Source organism: Etheostoma spectabile, unplaced genomic scaffold (genome assembly GCF_008692095.1).
Source record: "Etheostoma spectabile isolate EspeVRDwgs_2016 unplaced genomic scaffold, UIUC_Espe_1.0 scaffold00003703, whole genome shotgun sequence".
NCBI classification, from domain to species: Eukaryota; Metazoa; Chordata; class Actinopteri; order Perciformes; family Percidae; genus Etheostoma; species Etheostoma spectabile.
In genome coordinates, this window is record NW_022603061.1 from 23,117 (window position 1) to 45,180 (window position 22,064).

Here is a 22,064-nt window from a genome sequence, read left to right on the forward strand (position 1 = left end):
ACACCATTTCACTTGCCCTATAAATAACTTTGGCAGCCCTCACCGTCCTTTCTGCTTCTTCCTCCATCACACATTAAGCATGGTCTTCTTCCTGTCATAGAAAATAAAAAATGCACAAATGACCGAGAGACACATAAGCCAGTAAAAAACAAAATTTCAAATTTATTTCGTGCCAATGAATCCTTCCACTTGCCACCCACACACAAAAACACAACTGCAGATTAATATAGCTAATGAAGCATCGGTCATTCGGAGCTGCAGTTCCACATGTTTCCTGACTCTAGCATACAGCATACACAACATGTGGGTCCAGCTCTCTCTCTGATGCAGGCCTGCGGCTTCTTTTGGGTTGTGCCTGGAAATTTAGAGCTGCGTAGTTCAGTTCATCTGAGCCCAGATCCTGCAAATCAGAGTATCCAGAGTCACACACTGAATCACACACGTACTGTTGCTGAGTTTGCAAAAAATCTGTAAAATTGGTGGATTTGTTGGTAGTTTCAGTTTTTTTAACGGTTTTAGTTTAGCTAAGAACAAACATGATTTCTAATAGAATCTCAGCTGCATTCAATAATTTAAATTTTAAAATAGGAAAAATCTACAAAAATTAAACCTGGATTTTTCAAACAATATTTAGACATAGGACACGTTGTTTGACAAAAGCTCATTAACATAACTCAGATTTCTGCATTTTACAGTGGTTATACCATTTTCTAACTAGCAGTGAGGCTACATGTTCTCTTTCCTGACAAGATGTCTTCTGGCTGAGCATCTTTAAAACCATAACACACAGTTTCTATAAGTAAATGCTGGGTTCACCTGGTTTCTTTCTGGCTGCGGTTCTTCATTCACAGCTCAATGGGGAAAAGACAAAAGTCTCATTAGTTTATTATTGCTGACCATAAACTTTCCTTTGGATTTATCCATCATGTGTATCACATTGTATATTATATCCGCTGTACCTGTCTGAAGTCTCTTGATTTTAACAGCCAGATGATTGACCACTATCGTGAGGAAAATGTCAGAACAATCAGAGCACCCAGGATCACATTCTTGACCTTTGTCATCCATCAGACTCCTCTACAAGACAGAGGACAGAATTAGAGTCTATTTTCAAAAAAACGTGGTTGAGATTGAAATGATTGGCTCTCTGGTAACTTGCATAATGAAAAAGGAGAACCTTACTTTCAGTATTTGAATCCACTCCAAAATCAGATTCACCGTCACCTTTAAGACATCAAAATGACATAATTTTTTACTTATTGGTTTCTTGTTTGTCTTTATGCTGTTTTCACACTTGTGACAGTAAATGTGAGAAACTGTTAGTATAATGAGAAAAACAGATCTCTGAGGCTTAACTACAATCTTACCTTGAACGTTTAGATATGTTGCATTGGTGATGACTGTATGTTTGCCCATGTAAATTCCACAGAAATACAGTCCAGAGTCAGATACATCCACTCTCTTGATTTTGAGAAAGACAGTAGAGATGTTGGAGCTCATCTCGAATCTGTTTTGAAATCCATCACAGAACGAGGCTATGCTATCAGACCTGTACATAAAGGAGATGCAGCTGAGCTTGGTTCTGTTGATCAGTCTGAACCATTCTGTTTGAGCTGGAGTTTTAGAAATGTTGGAGCACATCAGAGTGACGTCTTCACCAGACTGGACGTCCACAGTGTGAGACTCAGAAGCTGAGACAGAGATCCAGCCTGCAACCAACAGCAGAGACAGAAAAAGATTTATCCCTGAGTGTATAATGCAGAACGTACTGGCGACAACAACAATATGTCAGTGCTGAAAATAACCAAGTGTCAGTACTTACTGAGACTGCAGAGAAGTAAATCTGTTACAAAGGTGAAGCTCCGCATTGTGCGTTTATATGTGTCACTGCAAGGATAGTTTGTACCGCTCTGCTCTTATAAAGGAGTTAAGAGAGGCGGGGTGTGTTTTATCTTACCGTTCACAGCAACCTGCCAATGCAATGCCTTTGCACATACACATACTTAAGTTCCAGAACATTTGGTTCTTTGAACATCTTATTTTAACATTTTATATCTGTGTCTCCTGCAGTTATATACAGCCATCATTTAAGACACCCTCATGACCACCGACATGCCAAGTTGGACAGGACTGTGTGTACGACTGATTTAGTGAGACACAAATAAGACAGAAGTGCTAACAACCTTACGTTTCTACAGCTTTCACAACTGTTGATGCACGGAGCAGCCATGTTGGATTTTCTGCTTGGGGTATCTGAGTTGCGAGCTCAGAAATACCAGGTCAGGGGGCGTGTTTGTGACTTTGACCTCGGAAAATCCGACTTCCGAGTACAATCGGGATGCACTATTGGCACTTACCCACTGCTAGTATCAGCTCGGCTTGACTCAATCGCAGTGCGATGTCCTCCATTGTCTATTCCAGATTTTGTAACGCCTCATGTGTGAGGCAAGCGTGGCTGGTCGTCATAGCGCCGCTGCAGGAAACTGACGTGACCCATCGCGACACACAGAAAGTTGAAAATGTGTTGTTTTTGATTCTGTTGCCACAGCCAGAAGAGAAATTATCTTTCAAAAGAAGCTGGAGGCGGAAAAAAACCCACAGCTGGCTAAACTATTTAAACACGGCAGGCACGGAACTGTCGCTATTAGTGACGATTCTCTCCAACCAATCAGTAGGCTTTCACGTCACCTTTTAGTATTGCCTCAGCTCACTTGGAACCTCAACGGAGGTGATACAAAAAAAAGTACCTGTTAGAAGATACCAGGGACTTCTTTTGTCATAATGGAAAACCAAAAAAGACGAGTAGAGGCGAGTTGAGCAGATACCATGTAATGGAACCTCGCCATATTAGTCTAGTTAAACGTCCTCATTCTGCTTTATGCTGCAGTTTGACTTCTTGATCATGAGAATACCTATTCCAGCTTACTTAAAGTGTGTACATTTCATTAAATCTTATGTGTGACAAATGCTGTATATGTCAATATCTAACAAACTCAGATTTGTAAGTATATAAAGTCACGCATGGAAATGTATACAAACATTTTTTTGCAGTTTAGAATCAAATCGGTGGCCTCTGAATTGGAATCGAATTGAATCGTGAGGTGCAAATTGATTCCCACCCCTATGAAGCACCTTTACCTAATTCATAAAAGTCTGGTAGGACATGAAATGTGACAACCAAGGACTGGCTCCCACACAATAATGTTGTTAAAGGGTTCATTCACTCTGCATCCTTGTGTCAAAGATTCAAACCCCAACATTATGGCGTTTTCCTGTTTATGCTCAAATATGTCCTGGTGACATTCCATTCATTTACATTTCCTTTTTGCCAATTTGCCAAAAATATTGGTTAACATTTGCTAAATTTGGATGGGATGTTTGTTCTACTAAAGTGATGGCAAGGGCAGTCAGTCAGACTAAAATATCTCATCAACTAGTGTTGTCATGTGGTCATGTCATTGTCTGATATTCCTGGTCCCCACAGGATGTAGCCTAATGACTGTAGAGATCCCCCGGCTCTTCCTCTAGCACCACTGTGAGGTTACTGTTTGTGGTTTTAAGTCAGATTTCTCAGCAACTGTTGGATGGGTTGCTATGAAATGTGATGTCCCCTAACACTGATACCTTGACCATGTTAGCATGGAGGCACTAACATGGCCTTGGACTAGTTTAACATCACCATTCTCCTTTATGCTGCCATTTGAGCTGCAGATTAAAAAAAAAAAATGAAGCAGTTGTATCTGGCCTCTCTGTTCAGGGAGTTTATGTAAAGAGATGAGCAATTTGAGCAATTGCACAGCTAGTTTATTTTTGTGTGTGAAACTAGTTTCACTGCTGTCCTTTTCACTCTCCAGAGTGTTGACTTCGGACACGTCATGATCTTTACCTCAGTTGTTCTCAGACCACACTGTGCTGTCTCTTCCTGTCAAACAAGTGATGTTCATCACTCAGTCCTCCCTCCACACACCATTTCACTCGCCCTATAACTAAGTCTAGCAGTTATCAGTGTCCTTTCTGCCTCTTCCCCCATCACACATTAAGCACGCTTTTTTCTCTCAAACAAAATAAGAAAGACGGACTTTGACCCAGAGAGAATTAGAACAAAAGACTTCAAATACAGAGACATTATTCTAAATTTATTTTTTTCGGCAGTAGACCTCTCCCACACACAAAAACATATCAGCAGATTATCATAATGAAGCATCAGTCACTCAGAGCTGCAGTTCCAGATGTGCCCTGAGTCTATCTGGTGGCAACCAGTTGTGGCAACATACACAACATGTGGGTCCAGCTCTCTGACTGGTGCAGGCCTGCGGCTTCTTTTGGGTTTTGCCTGGAAATTAAGAGCTGCGTAGTTCAGTTCATCTGAGCCCAGATCCTGTAAATCAGAGTATTCAGAGTCACACACTGAATCACACACGTACTGTTGCTGAGTTTGCCAGAAAATCTTTGAATTTTATGGATTTATTGGTAGTTATTAGCAGTTTTAGTTTAGCTAAGAACAAACATTACTTCTTCCTTTTTTTCTTTTTTAGATTATCTTTGGGCATTTTAGGTCTTTATTTTGACAGGACAGCTGAAAATATGAAAGGGCAGAGAGAGTAGGAATGACATGCAGCAAAGGGCTGCAGGTCGTTGGCCCGCTGCGTTGAGGGGTAAGCCTCTATATCTGGGCGCCTGCTCTACCAACCGAGCGATCTGGGCGCCCAGACATGACTTTTAATAGAATCTCAGCTGCGTAGCACAATTTAACAAAAAGCCTATGAAAATTAAACCTAGGTTGTTTAAACACCATTTAGAAACAGAATAGGGCACATTATATGACAAACGCTCATCAACATAACTCATGTTGCTGCATCTTACAGTGGTTCTATTTAGTTTTCAAATTACCATTTTCTAACTAGCAGGAAGGCTACATGTTCTCTTTCCTGACAAGATATCTTCTGGCTGAGCATCTTTAAAACCACAACACACAGTTTATATAAGTTAATGCTGGGTTCACCTGGTTTCTCTCTGGCTGCAGTTCTTCATTCACAGCTCAATGGGGAAAAGACAAAAGTCTCATTATTTTATCATTACTGGCCATAAACTTTCCTTTGGATTTATCCATCATGTGTATCAAATTAAACCAGCTGTACCTGTCTGGAGATTCCTGATTTTAACAGCCAGAACAATGATGACTATGGTGAGGGAAACAGTCAGAGCACCCAGGATCACACTCATGACGTTTTTCATTCCATCAGACTCATCTATAAGACAGAGGACAGAATTAGAGTCTATTAGAGATGGTTAAGATTTAAATTACTGGCTCTGTGGTTACTTGCACAGTGGAAAAGTGGAAACCTTACTTCCAGGCTTTCTTTTAAAATCGGATTCACCGTCACCTTTCAAACATGTATAAATGATATTATTTGACACAGATTGGTTTATTGTTTGTCTTTATGCTGTTTTCATATGACTGACAATAAATGTGAGATGTACTGTGAATATGATGAGAAAAATAGATCTCTAATGCTTCACTTATGACTTACCTTGAACTTTTAAATGTATTTTATTAGAAATGTCTGTATGTTTCTTCCTGTAAAATCCACAGAAATACAGTCCAGAGTCTGATAAATCCACTCTCTTGATTTTAAGAAAGACGGTAGAAACGTTGGAGCTCATCTCAAATCTGTTTTGAAATCCATCACAGAACGAGGCATTTCTATCAGGGTACATAGAGGAGACGCAGCTGAGCTTGGTTCTGTTGATCAGTCTGAACCATTCTGTCAGAGTTGGAGTTTTAGAAATGTTGGAGCACATCAGAGTGACGTCTCCACCAGACTGGACGTCCACAGTGTGAGACTCAGAAGCTGAGACAGAGATCCAGCCTGAGACAAACAGCAGAGACAGAAAGAGAGTTATCCCTGAGCGTATAATGCAACACGTAATGGCAACAACAACAATATCTCAGTTCTGAGAATAACCAAGTGTCAGTACTTACTGAGGCTGCAGAGAAGTAAATCTGTTACAAAGGTGAAGCTCCGCATTGTGCGTTTAAACGTGTCACTGCAAGGATAGTTTGTACCGCTCTGCTCTTATAAAGGAGTTTAGAGAGGCGGGGTGTGTTTTATCTTACCGCTCACAGCAACCTGCCAATGCAATGCCTTTGCACATACACATGCCTAAGTTCCGGAACATTTGGTTCTTGGAACATCTTATTTTAACATTTTATATCTGTGTCTCCTGCAGTTATACACAGCCATCATTTAAGACACCCTCATGACCACCAACATGCCTTTTCAGATTTCTGAACCATTCTCCATCTCTAATGAAGCCTTTTCCTTTTTTCAATTTCCATAAAAAGCAATTGTCGAAACTTGAAAGAAGTTGAAATACTGCAAAAAATGTCTTTACGCTTGACTACAGCGGCAGATGAAAACATCAGATATGTGTTGACCAATGCGACTGTAGGGTTTTCCACATTAATACCTGAAATAAACATAAATACAATATTTCATGTTCTCCACATTGTTTTCCATTGTCTGAGATTTGATTTGTAATCTTTTAATTACATCATCCGCAATTATTTAATGGCACACAACTGGAGAAGTTTAGCACCAACTCTCCATGACCCAAGTCATAATATGTACTTAACAATAGTGGACGGGAATTTGCATTAATTGGCATTTTGTTTTTGAAATACTAGCTACATTTGGATGTACATTTGTTTTTTCTCTACCGAAGCAATATCAGCCGGCCAGTCAGTCAGTCCACCTCTGTCCTGGTGACATTCCATTAATTTACATTTCCTTTTTCCGATTTGCCAAAATATTGGTTAACATTTGCTAAATTTGAATGGGTTGTTGTTTCTACTAGAGTGATGGCAAGGGCAGTCAGTCAGTCAATCAGTCCACGCATTGGGTCCAAACTGAAATATCTCAACAACTAGTATTGTCATGTGGTCATGTCATTGTCTGATATTCATGGTCCCCACAGGATGTAGCCTAATGACTGTAGAGATCCCCCGGCTCTTCCTCTAGAACCACTATAAGGTTACTGTTTGTGGTTTTAAGTCAGATTTCTCAGCAACTGTTGGATGGGCTGCTATGAAATGTGATGTCCCCTAACACTGATACTGTGACCATGTTAGCATGGAGGCACTAACATGGCCTTGGACTAGTTTAACATCACCATTCTCCTTAACGCTGCCATTTGAGCTGTAGATTAAAAAAAAAATGAAGCAGTATCTGGCCTCTCTGTTCAGGGAGTTTATGTAAAGAGATGAGCGATTTGAGCAATTGTACAGCTAGTTTATTTTTGTGTGTGAAACTAGTTTCACTGCTGTCCTTTTCACTCTCCAGAGTGTTGACTTCGGACACGTCATGATCTTTACCTCAGTTGTTTTCAGACCACACTGTGCTGTCTCTTCCTGTCAAACAAGTGATGTTCATCACTCAGTCCTCCCTCCACACACCATTTCACTCGCCCTATAACTAAGTCTAGCAGTTATCAGTGTCCTTTCTGCCTCTTCCCCCATCACACATTAAGCATCAGACAAAATTAGAAAGACGGACTAAGACCCAGAGAAAGACAGAAAGAAACAAAAGACTGCACATACAGAGACATTATTCTAAATTTATTTTTTTGGGCAGTAGACCCCTCCCACACACAAAAACATATTATCAGATTATCATAATGAAGCGTCAATGTCACTCGGAGTTGCAGTTCCAGATGTTTCTTGAGTCTTTCTGGTGGCAGAATACATAACATGTGACTCCAGCTCTCTCTCTGGTGCAGGCCTGCGGCTTCTTTTGGGTTTTGCCTGGAAATTTAGAGCTGCGTAGTTCAGTTCATCTGAGCCCGGATCCTGCAAATCAGAGTATTCAGAGTCACACACTGAATCACACATGTACTGTCGCTGAGTTTGCCAAAAATCCGTAAAATGTCTTGGTAGTTTCACAAAGGAATTGTTTAAACCAAAATGAGTGTTAACCACAGCTTAGCTGAGAACAAACAATTTAAATTAAAACTAAACTATTAAAACTAACTAAGATAAACTAAGTTAAATGAATATGCAGATGTTGTTACTACTACATTAGGACATACTGTAGGCCACATTGTATGACAGATTAAAATGGCCTCACCCTACAGTGGTTCTATTTTGTTTTAAAATAACCACTTTCTAACTGACAGAAAGGCTACATGTTTTCTTTCCTGACAAGATATCTTCTGGTTGAGCATCTTTAAAACCATAACACACAGTTTATATAAATTAATGCTGGGTTTACCTGGTTTCTTTCTGGCTGCTGTTCTTCAATCACAGCTCAATGGAAAAAAGACATAAGTATCATTAGTTAATTATTACTGACCATAAACTTTGCATTGGATTTATTCATCATGTGTATTAAATTATATATTATATCAGCTGTACCTGTCTGAGGTCTACTCATTTTAACAGTCAGAACAATGATGACTATAAAGAGGAAAACAGTCAGAACAGTCAGAGCACCCAGGATCACACTCATGAGGTTTGTCATTCCATCAGACTCCTCTTGGTTATTGGTAGAGTCTGTTTTTAAAAGAGATGATTAAGATTGAAATGATTAACTCTGTGGTTACTTGCACAGTGAAAAAGAAGAACCTTACGCTTAGTATGTACCATCAGATAAACTGTTATCTTTAAAACATACACAGTAGCCTATAAATGAAACAATTTGACTTGGATTGATTTCTTGTTCATCTTTATGCTGTTTTCATAGTCTGTGACAATACATGTGAGATACAGTGTTAATATGATGAGAAAAGGAGATCTACAATCTTACCATGAACTTTTAGATGTGTTGCATTGACAATGACTGTATGTCTGTCTATGAAGATTCCACAGAAATACAGTCCAGAATCAGATAAATCCACTCTCTTGATTTTAAGAAAGACAGTAGAGATGTTGGTGCTCATCTCAAATCTGTTTTGAAATCCATCACAGTAGGAAGCATAGCTATCATGTGGGTAAAGAGTGGAGATGCAGCTGGGCTTCTTTATGTTGATCACCCTGAACCATTCTGTTGTCGTTGGAGGGCTGGAAATGTTGGAGCACATCAGAGTGACGTCTCCACCAGACTGGACCTCCACAGTGTGAGACTCAGAAGCTGAGACAGAGATCCAGCCTGAGACAAACAGCAGAGACAGAAGAAGAGTTATCCCTGAGCGTATAATGAAGCACTTACTGTATTAATGCAACAACAATAATTCAGTTCCATTTTTTAATGTTGATATTCTGGTGGGTTATTTGTTAGACGATGTGGTGCTGAGAATAACCGAGTATCAATACTTACTGAGGCTGCAGAGAAGTAGAGATGTTATCAAGGTGAAGGTCCTCATTCTGTGTTTAAACGTTTCACTTCAAAGAGGTTGTACCGCTGAGCTCTTTCAAAGGACTTTAGAGAGGCGGGGTGTCTTTAGATCATCTTGTTGCTCAGACCAACCTGCCAATGCAATGCCTTTGAACCTGTTTAAGTTCCAGAAGGTTTTGTTTTGTGAACATCTTATGATAACTCATTCACTAGCATGGACCAGGCCGCATCAATGTGTTAGTGAAAGATTTAATTAACATTATGAATGTGCAGATAGATGAATAGCTGTGGATGGCTGGTCTGGGAGGATGTATGATGACCGGGCGGAGGATACTCAGAGTGGGGGTTCCGTCTCAGATAGTTTACAGACCCTCACACGTTACCTAGCTGAGACATGGGAAGTGTGCACCGGGATGAACAGGAAGGGGTGATGGGGAAGATGGAGGGATGGATGGATGGATGGGTGAAGGGGAAGGAAAAGGAGGGTGGGGGCGAGCAATCAGAGACACACATGGCTGGGTGTGCAGCACGATGTAGGTTTGTCTGGTGATTAGAGGTGTGGTTTAGGCGTGGCCCTGCTCCAGAACCTAAGTTAACAAATATCAAATGGTTAAAGGGTTCATTCACTCTGCATCTTTGTGTCAAAGGTTCAAAGCCCAACTTTATGGAGTTTTCCTGTTGATGCTCAAATCTGTCCAGGGGACATTCCATTAATTATGTACATCTAAAGAGTCTAAATACAGCCTCACAGATTCACTAACATGGCTGTGGACTCTTTAAAATGCACAATAGTACTTTGCTCTAGCCAGGTTAGCCATTGTCAGGATTACACTGTTGATAAACGGAGCAGCCATGTTGGATTTTGATCTTGGGGTTCAGGTCACCCCCGTCTATTGCTACTAGTGATGACGCAGTGATTAGTGACGATTCTCTCCGACCAATCAGTAGTCTGCAAGTTTTAACATCACCTTTTAGTATCGCCTCACCTCGCTTGGAACCTCGACGGAGGTGATACTAAAAATGTACCTGTTGGCAGGTACCAGGGACTTTTTTTTCATAATGGAAAACCAAAAAACGCGAGTAGAGTCAAGTTGAGCAGATACCATGAAATGGAACCTTGCCATATTATTCTAGTTAAAAATCCCCATTCGGTTTTATGCTGCTGTTTAGCTCTTGAAATCTTGGTGTAGTCATGGACTCAGACCTGAACTTTAACAGCCACATTAAGACAATTACAAAGTCAGCCTACTATCACCTTAAGAATATATCAAGGGTTAAAGGACTTATGTGTCAACAGGATTTGGAAAAACTTGTCCATGCCTTTATCTTCAGTAGACTTGACTACTGTAACGGGGTCTTTACAGGTCTCCCTAAAAAATCAATCAGACAGCTACAGCTGATTCAGAACGCTGCTGCTCGAGTCCTCACTAAGACCAAGAGACTGGATCACATCACTCCAGTTCTGAAGTCTTTACACTGGCTTCCTGTGTCTCAAAGAATTGATTTCAAAGTACTCTTGCTAGTTTATAAATCACTTAACGGTTTAGGTCCAAAATATATTTCTGATCTGCTACTACACTATGAACCACCCAGACCTCTCAGATCATCTGGGACAGGTCTACTTTCTGTCCCCAGAGTCAGAACTAAACAGGGTGAAGCAGCTTTCAGTTTCTATGCTCCTCATATCTGGAATAAACTCCCAGAAACCTGCAGGTCCGCTGCTACTCTGTTCTTTTAAATCAAGGCTGAAGACCTTTCTTTTTGATGCTGCCTTTCTTTAAATGACTGCTCATTTCTTTAAATTCCTTATGCTGCACTGTAACTTTTATTCTTGTGTTTTATGTTTCTATTTGTTTTTAACTGTCTATTCATGTGTTTTACCGGTTTTTAATGCTTATGATTTTTAACTGTTTTTACTTGTGTTTTATCTGTTTAACTGATTTTGTGTAAAGCACTTTAAATTGCCCTGTTGCTGAAATGTGCTATACAAATAAAGCTGCCTTGCCTTGCCTTGCCTTGATCATGAGAATACTTATTCCAGTTTACGTTCCTACACTCTAGTGGAACTATTTCAGTGAACGGCTCTCCACATCCTAATAGTTCAGAGTGTAGACCATGGCTGAGTAGTTGCATCAGGCCTCTCTGTTTAGTTTTGAATGTAAATGTTGACGTAATGTATGAAGGTAAACTAGCTAAGTGAGTTCATGTAAAGTAATGACGCGTGGGGTGATTTAACTGTGTCAGAGATTGCTATACATGTTTTAAGGGAGCATTGTCTGTGTTCTGTGAGAAAAGCAGATGTGCAGCTAGTTTCATTTTGTCATTAACCACTAAGCTAGTATCTCGGCTTCCTTTCATACTGTCCACAGAGAATTGACCTCAGACACGACATGATCTATAGCTCAGTTGTTCTTAGACCACACTGTTCTGTCTCTTCCTGTTTATCAACATCACACCATTTCCCTCGCCCTATAAATGACTATGGCAGCCATTGTTTTTTGCCTCTTCCTCCATCATCAGACAGTAAATACAGAGACATTATTCAAAATAATTATTTTGGCAGTAGACTCCTCCCACACACTATCTACGCACAAAAACACATCAGCAGATTCATTTAATGAAGCATCAGTGTCACTTGGAGCTGCAGTTCCAGATTTCTCCTGAGTCTATCTGGTGGCAGCATCTACCAATAGGGCTTTTTACCATTTTTGTTGAAATTTTGTGAAAATTAGTGCTACATTTGGATGGAATGTTTTTCCCACTAGGGCGATGGCAATACCAGTCAGTCAGACAAAGGGCCACCTCTAGGGTCTAAACTACGATATATCACGAAATATGGAGTGTTGTGACATTTTGTAGAGATATTCATGGTCCCCAGAGGATGAAGCATGATGCCTTATGGCCGTTTTCCACTGCTGGTAACAGCTCAACTTGCCTCGTCTCGTACTCGACTTGAAGCACTGTGCGTCTGTTTTCCATTGCAGATTAGTACCGCCTCAAGCGCGAGGCAAGCTGTGGCTGGTTGTCATAGCAGGAAACTGAATAACAGAATGTCGAAGGAGTGTTGTTTTTGATTTTTGGCACGTTGCCACAGCCAGAAGGTAAATTAGTTTCTAATGAACCTGGCGGCAGCAACAAAAAAAAAAAACGCTGGATAAACTATTTACCGGTAAACACGGTGGTCCTTGTTCAGTGATTAGAGAAGATTCACTCCGACCAATCAGTAGTCTGCAGGTTTTTACATCACCTTTTGGTATCGCCTCAGCTCGCTTGGACCCTTGACTGAAGTAGTACTACAAAAAGTACCTATTCTAAGGTACCAGGGACTTTTTTTCGTAATGGAAAACCAAAAAAAGGCGAGTCGAGGCGAGTCAAGTAGATACCATGCAGTTGAAAGACGCCATTAGAGATCCCCCGACGCCTCCTCTAGCACCACTGAAGTTGACATACGTGGTTTTACGTGAGATCGTAACACTGATACTGTGACCATGTTAGCATGCTAACGTACTTACAGTAACTTAAAGGTAACCTGCCACACGTATTTCATTACTTTGAGGTAATGTCAGAAGTTGTACCATGGCCTCTATAACATCTTTTGTGAAATAAATGCCTTGGTTACCTTGTTTCCAGCCATTCTAGCGTGGTATAGAAAGCCGGCAAGAAGACTCAGCTCCATTTGTGCCAGCTCTCATTAATATTCAACGAGCTAAGCTGCTTGACTCACACAGAGACAATAACATAACTGTGGATTCTAAGTATTTCATGCTGCTGTTTGTGCTCTTGATGATGAGAAAACCACTTACTAATTCAATACTTCCCTGCCCTCTAGAAAAACTATTTCAGTTAACAGCTCTCAAAATCAGGAACCTGATAGAAGCAGTTGCCTCAGGCCTTTCTGGTCAGTTTTGAATGAAAATGTTGAAGTATCGTACGAAGGTAAAGTAGTTAAGTAAGTTTGTTAAGGTGATGATGAGGGGAGTGATTTAACAGTGTCAGAGATGGATATACTGTACATGTTTTAAGGGAGCAGCAGTACTGTACAGCAGTTTAATGTTGTCGTAAACAAGCAGGTTAGTTTCACTTCTTTTTTTACTTTGCACAGAGCTTTGACCTCAAACACCTCATGGTCTTCACCTCAGTTGTGCTCTGTAATCGTGCCGTCTCTTCCTGTCAAACAATAACTCTGGCAGCCATCAGTGTCCTTTCTGCCTCTTCCTCCATCACACATTAAACATGCTTGTTTTCCTCTCAGACAAAATAAGAGAGATGGACAATTTGACCGACAGAGAGAGAGAAAGAGACATAAGACAGCTTTTTTGGCAGTAGACTCCTCCCACACATAAAAACCCATCAGCAGATAAAAATAATGAAGCGTCAGTGTCACTTGGAGCTGCAGTTCCAGATGTTTCCTGAGTCTATCTGGTGGCAGCATACACAACATGTGGCTCCAGCTCTCTGACTGGTGCAGGCCTGCGGCTTCTTTTGGGTTTCGCCTGGAAATTAAGAGCTGCGTAGTTCAGTTCATCTGAGCCCAGATCCTGTAAATCAGAGTATAGAGAGTCACAGTGATCACACACTCTGTATTGTTTTTGGCAGTCCAACATAGGAATTGTTTAAACTAAAATGAGTGTTGAGCACAGTTTAGCTAAGAACAAACATACTTTTGAATAGAATCACAGCTGGGTTGTGCAATTTAAAGAACCCCGGTTATCCTCCTTTTCAGCATCACATTTATACTTTTGGTGACTACTAGAATATGTTTTCATGCTTTGATGGTCATAAAACATTGTTTTGCATAATGCCCATTGCTGCAGCTCTCTCTGAAACACCCTCTCTAAGCTCTTGGCCCGCCTTCCCGAAAAGCCCAGTCTGCTCTGATTGGTCAGCTGGCCCTCTGAGTTCTGACCGGTCAACCAAATTCAAACAAGCCGCTGGGTGGGGTGTACTTGCTCTGGCAGCACCTATTTTTGATCCATTTGAAAAACTGGGCTGGCATTTGCAATCTGTGACATCACTTATCAAGGAAATTCAAACGGGAATATGGGCGAGGCGTTTTAGGCTGTTAAAAAAAGTTTAGAGCAAAATGTGTTTTTTTGTATGTTATACATCTATTAGGTACACTAAAAACTACATAACTCACTAAAAGGGAGGAAAAATCCCAAAAAGCATAAAGGGGCTCTTTATATTGAAACTAAAAAACACTCTGATTGTTGAAACTCATAAGACATACTGTAGGTTACAGATCTAAAATTGCTACACATTACAGTGTTATATTTTGATTTCAAAATAGTTTTAACTTGATTTTGTAACAGTTTGTTGATTGTAACTCTATGCAACTGGCTTGGCAAAAAGGTCATAAGTTCTCCTTATCAATCAGAAATATCTTCTGATTGAGCTGATGGGGCATTTTCATTTGTTTCGGACTACACATCCTCATACAGAAAAGGTTGAGTGTCAAAGACTCCCAAAACACATACAGTAGCACTGTTCTATTTACTGACAAACAGTTGCAGTTTAATCATGTGCTCATATTATGCCTTTTGACTTTTTCCCTTTCCTTTCTGCGGTGCCCAGCTGCATCCTGCTGTGCCTTGTAGTGCCCACAGTGCCCTGTTATGCCATGAACTATTACAAAGAACTGCTACAAACTACTATTTTTTCTATTTTTGTTATTTCCACACTTATTCTAACCCAAACCGGCCCGTCAGACACCGCCTACCAAGAGCCTGGGTCTGACCGAGGTTTCTGCCTAAAAGGAAGTTTTTCCTCGCCACTGTCGCACTGTTGCTTGCTCTGGAGGAAACTACTAGAACTGTTGGGACCTACTCTATCTGTAAAGTGTCTCGAGATAACTCTTGTTATGAATTGATACTATAAATAAAATTGAATTGAATTGAATTAATTTGAATTGATATATATTTTTTTGTGCCAGAAAAAGTCCAAAGTCCACCCTAAGGGACCATCTTCCAGAGAAAACACTGTTCACAAACTGCCCCAAACATCTTTATTGTAGTCCAGCCTTTACTTCCGTGACAAACACACATCATTTTGCGTCATTTGCGTCACACACGTAATAATGCTCGCCCAGCTCCTAGCGTGGCACGCCCTCAAACCAAGCTAGCTTGCTTGTCAGACTCTGCTTCTGACTGGCTAGCAGTGTTTATCCAGCTGCTGCGCATGTGAGACTCCCAACAAAGATGGAACAGAAGTGAGATGCTTCACTCTGTAGCTAAAACGGAGAGCTCAACACACAGAGGGAAAAGAGGAGCTGCAGCTATGTGAAGTACAACAAAAACGTTTTTTGAAAATGAACCCATGTAAACCAATTCTGATTTCACCTCTAAAGACAATTACCTTTGAACAATTAAACCTTTAATTAAGCATAATATGGGGTATTTACTGGAATAGTTGCAGTTTGAAACACGTAGTCAACAATGTGAAAAGTGAGTAGTTAATAGGCAGCGCAAATACTACACTTAAAACTACTAAAATGAGACACACGGACTTTATTGCAGGAAGGACTAAAACTCTGGTAATTCAAAATGACAGTTAACTTTTGGTTTCACATGGGAGTGTGTTTGTTCGACCCATCCGCCCACCCAGGGTACCTCGTCCTGACACAGAATTTCCCGCTTCTATACTTTGTCACCTTACTTCCTCCTTTGCTCTGGCGGTAGTTACTCCAGCCATAAGGTGGCCTCCTAACAAGAAACCTAATTGTGGGTCATGATGAGCTGCTTGCATAATCGACCTAAACAATCTTTTTCTGACCTTGGGCAAATGATTTCTTATGTATTTGTATGCATTTTCAAAACCATTCACGCACACACGCATGCACGCACACACGCACGCACGCACGCACGCACGCACGCACACACACACACAGTTTATAGAAGTTAATGCTAGGTTCACCTTGTTTCTTTCTGGCTGCTGTTCTTCAATCACAGCTAAAAGGAAAAATCATCAAGTTGTATTAGTTTATTATTATTGTACATATTCTTTGCTTTGGATTTATCAATCATCTGTATCAAATTAGACCAGCAGTACCTGTCTGGAGTTTCCTGATTTTAACAGCCAGAACAATGACGACTATAGTGAGGGAAACAGTCAGAGCACCCAGGATCACACTCATGACATCTGTCATTCCATCAGACTCCTCTACAAGTCAAAGGATAGAATTGGAGTCTATTTTTAGAAGAGAAGCTTATGATTTTAAACGACTGGTTCTGTGGAAACTTGCACAGTGAAAAAGGAAAACCTTACGTTTAGTCTGTGAATCCACTCCAAAATCAGATTCAGTGTTACCTTTTAAAAAGACAAAAAGGGAAATAATTTGACACGTATTGGTTTTTGGTTTGTCTTTTTGCTTTTTTCATACGACTGTGACAATAATTATAATATTATAATAATTCTCTGAGGCTACACTCTTACCTTGAACTTTTAGATATGTTGCATTGGTGATGACTGTATGTTTGCCCATGTAAATTCCACAGAAATACAGTCCAGAGTCAGATAAATCCACTCTCTTGATTTTAAGAAAGACAGTAGAGATGTTGGAGCTCATCTCAAATCTGTTTTGAAATCCCTCACAGAACGAGGCTTTGCCATCAGACCCGTACATAGCGGAGACGCAGCTGGGCTTGGTTCCGTTGATCAGTCTGAACCATTCTGTCTGAGCTGGAGTTTTAGAAATGTTGGCGCACATCAGAGTGACATCTCCACCAGACTGGACGTCCACAGTGTGAGACTCAGAAGCTGAGACAGAGATCCAGCCTGAGACAAACAGAAAAGACAGAAAGAGATTTACTCCTCAATAAAGAAACTTCTAAACTTGTACAATACTAAGTCAATGAGTGTTCAAAAATAATGGCGGGTTACTGGATAACAACATACAAATACATTTGCTGCTCAGAATAATTCATTGCCAGTACTTACTGAGGCTGCAGAGAAGGAACGCTGATATTAAGGGGAAGCTCCTCATTGTGCGTGTAGCTCTGCAACAGCAATGGCACTCTAAATCAGTGTAAATGGGCTTTTATGGTTAAGGGGCGGAGTATTAGTTCATGCAAGGAAGCTCAAACCTTTCCCCACCAGATATCTGTACCAATGACAATATCAGTCAAAGCATGTCTCAAATAATTTCAGATGGCACAAGTTACTATTCTTCCTGATGTGCTTAGTTTTTGTGGACAGAGTCACCTAATCTGTCACAGTGGGCAGCTCAGATGGTCAGACATGCACGTTTGTTGTGATTTATGCATATTGAAGAATGCAGTTAAACGCCAAGGTGCACAGTAAAGCCAATGTATCTGACCCATCCTGCAGCCCACGGGCATGTCGTTTGTCCAGTCCACATTAAGAGTCAATCTACCATTATTGCGTCATTACCTAACTTTTTGACATTTCTGAAGCTGCTAGGTGTGAAAAGTAGTCTGCGTTGACAGAGCCGAGGTGTATTTCCCCAAATTGACAGAGCTGTGTGTTGACCACATACAGTATGTAGAACAAAGTCACTGTCACTTTAAGTACTCAGCGTTTCTTTTATCAGATTAGAGAGCCACTGTGCAAGCACACACCGCCATTTTCCCTATTCTCGTATAATCAGTTTACTCCTGCCAACCACATACGTTCCACTTGTCCCCTCAGCTCTCGGTCTACCACAATTGCCCCAAAAATTTGTTTTGCCTACTGCAATAAACACTCAACTTCTGAAATACAGCAATCCCCCTGCCTGAAGCACTTGAGTAAATGTCTTTCTGTCAGTAAAAACTGGAGATTGAGTATGTGTTATACAATGTGTATGTTACTGAAGTTGCCAATATGGTAATTTTAAGCCCTTCCCCCAGTTTTTGTTACCTGAGTTAGATGTTTTAGCTTCACTGTTGATACTAGATGTAGTTTTCACATTCATTTACTGAGGGAGGAAAGTTTCTCTGCTCTCACCTTAAATCTCAGTTTCAGTTTACTGTTAAACGCGTATGTGCGAGCAGGATATTGTGACATCACAACTAGTTTGGAAACCAATCATGGTCCAGTGTGCTGGATCATAGGCAGTTCACATATGTCCACTGTATGGACTTTTCAGTGAAGTAGGAGACATCCAGTGTACAGCGGTTACACCTTTTAAAATGTAAAATATCGGCACATTTATAGATTCTAGATGCAACTTTAATCATTTAAGCTAAAGGTATTGAACTTCTTTTTTTTCTTTTTTTTTGTCGGAACAAAAATATATCACACATTTTTTCCGGAGCCCATCATTTTTCCAGTACATTTCATAAAACAAGTCTGAAGGGGATTCAAATTGATAGTTTTAGCCCCCGCCCAGTGTTTATTTATATATTACCCCCCCCCCCCACCAAAAAAAAAAATGTTTTTATGTGGTTGGTTCCCACCCAGTATACTAAGTGGAGCTAAAGGTTTGGGGAGATACCTTTGAAATATGGAAGTTTGCATGAATTTACCAATTTCAGTTAATACGGCCTCAGGGGTAGTAATGGGCCAAACCTTTTCTTTATATTAGGAAAAATTTTTGGGTAAGCTTTCTGTGTTCGTGGTATCACTGTTCTATAAGGAAGGTAAACAAGTTCATAATGAAGCTTTTTGAAACCACATGGCAGGAAAAGAACGTGTTCTTCAGTTCTTCAGCAGATTCTAATCTGCTGCTGCTATATTTGTAAAACACACAGATTGTCAGACTGAAGCAAAGACGGATGTTTAAAGCATCCCACAGTTTGACCTTATTAGCAACCAATCAAATTTAACCTATTTTTTAACCTGGTGTCAGCTCCATTGCTCAAAACGTTCAGTTCTGAAAACAGCCGAGACGACGCACCTGCATATGATCCTCTGTGGAGTATGTAAGTCGCTTTTTATGATGTTTTCAGTGTAGTAATGAAATCTCAGCTTGTGTTTCTCTAACATTGTCTTTTTTTCCATCTGCCAGCAGTGATTTTGGAGGCAGCAGACTGACGGGACGATGGGGTTATCTCGGCCAGTGTTGGGGACAATGGGACTTTACAGTGCTTGTACGACAGCCAAGTTGTGCTGAAATTCTCATGCTACCAAGAGAGCTGACAGAGGAGGGGGACCTGAGCGGATCTCTTCTGTTTGTTGTTGTTTCCGCATCCAAAGTGTTGCACTGGATGGAACACTAAGTGTCAAAGGTATAGAGCTCCGGGAGTTGACGTCACGCAATCCCAGCATGCACCACTCAATATCAAAACATCGCCATTTTGTCAGGAAAGTGGAGATCCAAGCGCCAGAGTTGGAGCTGAGCCAGAGTTGTCGTTGTTACATGTTAGCTACGTCACAAGCAAGTTGATCTTGGTGAATTTTTTTTAAGCCTTTTTCAATGAACACCTTGATTCAACAGGGTGGATAGCTGCTGTGCGCCAGGATGCCAAAACCATCGGGGAAAAGATAAAGGGAAAGCATTTTATAGGATTCCTAAAGATCCCGAGAGAAGAAATAAATGGATTGCTGCCATAAAACGTGCAAGAAGCAGACGGAACCAAACCGAGCAATGGGAGCCCACAAACAATGGATTTTGGTGACGCTGTGACCATTTAATTTCAGGTAACGTAACAGAAATATCTTTTTTATGTAACGTTAGCTAGCAAACAGGCTACAGCGGTTTCTAACGGTTGAGGCTAGTAAGGTTACAGCTGCGGCGATGAAAGTTAAGTTTACGACTGATTAAGTTCAGGGAAACTCAGACTCAGAGTTTTCACTAAACCTGCTTCTTGAAACGGACCCCAGGTACATCTCTAACATTGATAACATATGATTACTTGGTGGCATACAATTAATTGTATTAAGAATTAAAAGAGTGGGGAGTGGATTGGCAAAATGATAGATACTGAGGTCACTACATTTACACAAAATACAGTATACTGCAGATGCATTTTTATAGTTGCTTTATTCACAACATAAGGCACTTATAGAGTTATGTCTAAGAACAATGCTCAGTCAAGTAGGACATTTATGAATTTTACTTTTGACTAATTTCCAAGTGTCTGAAGACCAGAAATGCCTTGACCAACTGCCACTTTGCTCGTTTGAAAGCCATGATGTCTCTCTCTCTCATGGGTGGGCCAAATTCTCTAAGTGGGCAAAATTCCAGATCTGCCCATCTGAGCTTTCATTTTCTCAAAGGCAGAGCAGGATACCCAGGGCTCGGTTTACACCTATCACCATTTCTAGCCACTGAGGGGCCATAGGCAGGCTGGGGGGCCGCATATATACATGTTAAAAAACATTTAAATAGTGACATTTTCATGCCATGGGACCTTTTAAAGCCAACTGGTAAAGCAATGAGAATACTTTGAATGTATTTTCTGATCAACCCATAACCTTTGTTTGGGTTTTTCTTACCACCTAGCTACATCACTTCTGCGATTTCTTTGCTCATGAGCTGTATGCGGTTTACCCACACAGAAAGACATCAATGAAATTCTGCTTCTAAACACACAGTTTGATCACAAAAACGGGTTCCTGTGATCCTCTGAATGTCTCAGTGGTGGAGTTACACGGGTTCCTTGCAACAGAATGAGGACATCCTGCAGGAAACCACCAACATACAGACACAGAAATAGCACCAGCTCTTAAATAAGACACATGCAGGGCTGCCAACTTTTCCCAAAACCTTGGAGTGAGATTTGGGGGGGCCAACCCATATTTTGCCGCGTACAAAGCAATTTCTTTGGCTCTTTCAGCATCATTATACTTCAGGGTTTAAATTGGGATTTGTTATATGTGGGGGGAATGGGGCTCTCCCTAGGGGGGTCTGGGGGTATGCTCCCCCAGGAAAAAAAATTTGAAAAATAAACCATTAAATGGCACTTTCTGGAGAGTTTTTTTGCAAAAAAAATGGAGAAATCAAGTCTTACATGTTATGTGCAAAACTGTAGGGTTAAGAACCTTTGCATTGTTGTAGTATCAACAGGTTTTAGGGCATTCAGCATTTACATTATTAACTTCTTATGATATAAGAACTGACCCAGACAATGTGCCAAACATAATGAACCACATGAAGAGACAGTAGCATATGTCAGCAACAGCTGAGAAGATTTGGGCCTGTGGTGAACAGGTCCAGGAGTCCCTGGTGTAGGGACCAGGGACCCAAAGTTAAATTAATGATGAGGGATCAACTAAGACCACTGAAATTCTAAAGAATGAGAACCACTGAGTTACATAATTTCTATTCCTTTAACCTTTGTGCCAATGTTCAGTAATGTTTGGCCCTCATCCTCTGTACCCCACTTAATGTTTTTACTTTTTTGTGAAAATAAAGAATATTTGTTCATTTTAAAAAACATCAAATTAATTATTTACAGTTACATTTAGAGATGCAGAGGTTAGAGATGCACAATAGTGGCCCAACGTTGCAGTATCGTATTATATATATATATATATATATATATATATATATATATATATATATAGTATAGCTCAGATGTGTTTCACCAGATTTCTGCTCCTATTTACAACTTTGTGCCCATTCAAAATATAACTCCTCCCATCTCTGTTGTCCGAGATTTGGAGAGTTGTAATATAGTATATATAGTATATGGTGTAATATAGTCTGCTGTGCATGTCATTGCTCCGCTGATATGATGGATCTCATTCAGACCGTCTGACAGACTCAGAGGCCCATTTGGGTCTCTGGTCTCTGACAGAGTTTAGAGGTGGCCGTACGCTGCTCTTTATCGGAGGTCTACGCATGGATGC

General features: G+C 40.5%; 3 protein-coding genes and 1 long non-coding RNA gene across 4 annotated transcripts; all 4 read right to left on the reverse strand.

Moving 5' to 3' along the window:
- Positions 1-320: 320 nt before the first annotated feature.
- On the reverse strand, positions 321-997 carry LOC116676749 (uncharacterized). Its single transcript, XR_004328822.1, has 3 exons — positions 960-997; positions 817-851; positions 321-400 (listed from the first exon to the last, which is right to left on the reverse strand). It is a non-coding gene; the product is annotated as an uncharacterized LOC116676749 (long non-coding RNA).
- A 3,164-nt stretch (positions 998-4,161) lies between these two features.
- LOC116676746 (uncharacterized) lies at positions 4,162-6,086 on the reverse strand. The gene is made up of 5 exons (XM_032507653.1): positions 5,984-6,086; positions 5,532-5,870; positions 5,139-5,249; positions 5,003-5,037; positions 4,162-4,378 (listed from the first exon to the last, which is right to left on the reverse strand). The coding sequence occupies exons 1-5, from the start codon at positions 6,027-6,029 to the stop codon at positions 4,208-4,210; spliced, it is 702 nt and encodes a 233-aa protein (XP_032363544.1). The 5' UTR covers positions 6,030-6,086; the 3' UTR covers positions 4,162-4,207.
- Positions 6,087-7,672: 1,586 nt separating this feature from the next.
- LOC116676745 (uncharacterized) lies at positions 7,673-9,401 on the reverse strand. Its single transcript, XM_032507652.1, has 5 exons — positions 9,315-9,401; positions 8,805-9,146; positions 8,414-8,551; positions 8,271-8,305; positions 7,673-7,849 (listed from the first exon to the last, which is right to left on the reverse strand). The coding sequence occupies exons 1-5, from the start codon at positions 9,358-9,360 to the stop codon at positions 7,673-7,675; spliced, it is 738 nt and encodes a 245-aa protein (XP_032363543.1). The 5' UTR covers positions 9,361-9,401.
- A 4,115-nt stretch (positions 9,402-13,516) lies between these two features.
- On the reverse strand, positions 13,517-17,668 carry LOC116676755 (uncharacterized). Its single transcript, XM_032507660.1, has 6 exons — positions 17,647-17,668; positions 16,764-17,141; positions 16,596-16,637; positions 16,380-16,490; positions 16,245-16,279; positions 13,517-13,870 (listed from the first exon to the last, which is right to left on the reverse strand). The coding sequence occupies exons 1-6, from the start codon at positions 17,666-17,668 to the stop codon at positions 13,748-13,750; spliced, it is 711 nt and encodes a 236-aa protein (XP_032363551.1). The 3' UTR covers positions 13,517-13,747.
- Positions 17,669-22,064: the final 4,396 nt, after the last annotated feature.

Bases quoted from the DNA above. Each gene is read 5' to 3' on its own strand.
- LOC116676755 (XM_032507660.1), bottom strand. From the start codon at position 17,668: ATGCCCGTGGGCTGCAGGATGG. The intron at 16,638-16,763 runs GTAAGAGTGTAG...TCTTTTTAAAAG, and splicing joins AACATATCTAAAAGTTCAAG to GTAACACTGAATCTGATTTT. The intron at 13,871-16,244 runs GTGAACCTAGCA...TCTGATTTACAG, and splicing joins AGCAGCCAGAAAGAAACAAG to GATCTGGGCTCAGATGAACT.
- LOC116676745 (XM_032507652.1), bottom strand. From the start codon at position 9,360: ATGAGGACCTTCACCTTGATAACATCTCTACTTCTCTGCAGCCTCA. The intron at 9,147-9,314 runs GTAAGTATTGAT...TGTTTGTCTCAG, and splicing joins TCTACTTCTCTGCAGCCTCA to GCTGGATCTCTGTCTCAGCT. The intron at 8,306-8,413 runs GTACAGCTGATA...TTTTCCATTGAG, and splicing joins AATGAGTAGACCTCAGACAG to CTGTGATTGAAGAACAGCAG.
- LOC116676746 (XM_032507653.1), bottom strand. From the start codon at position 6,029: ATGCGGAGCTTCACCTTTGTAACAGATTTACTTCTCTGCAGCCTCA. The intron at 5,871-5,983 runs GTAAGTACTGAC...TGTTTGTCTCAG, and splicing joins TTTACTTCTCTGCAGCCTCA to GCTGGATCTCTGTCTCAGCT. The intron at 5,250-5,531 runs GTAAGTCATAAG...TCTGTCTTATAG, and splicing joins AATACATTTAAAAGTTCAAG to ATGAGTCTGATGGAATGAAA.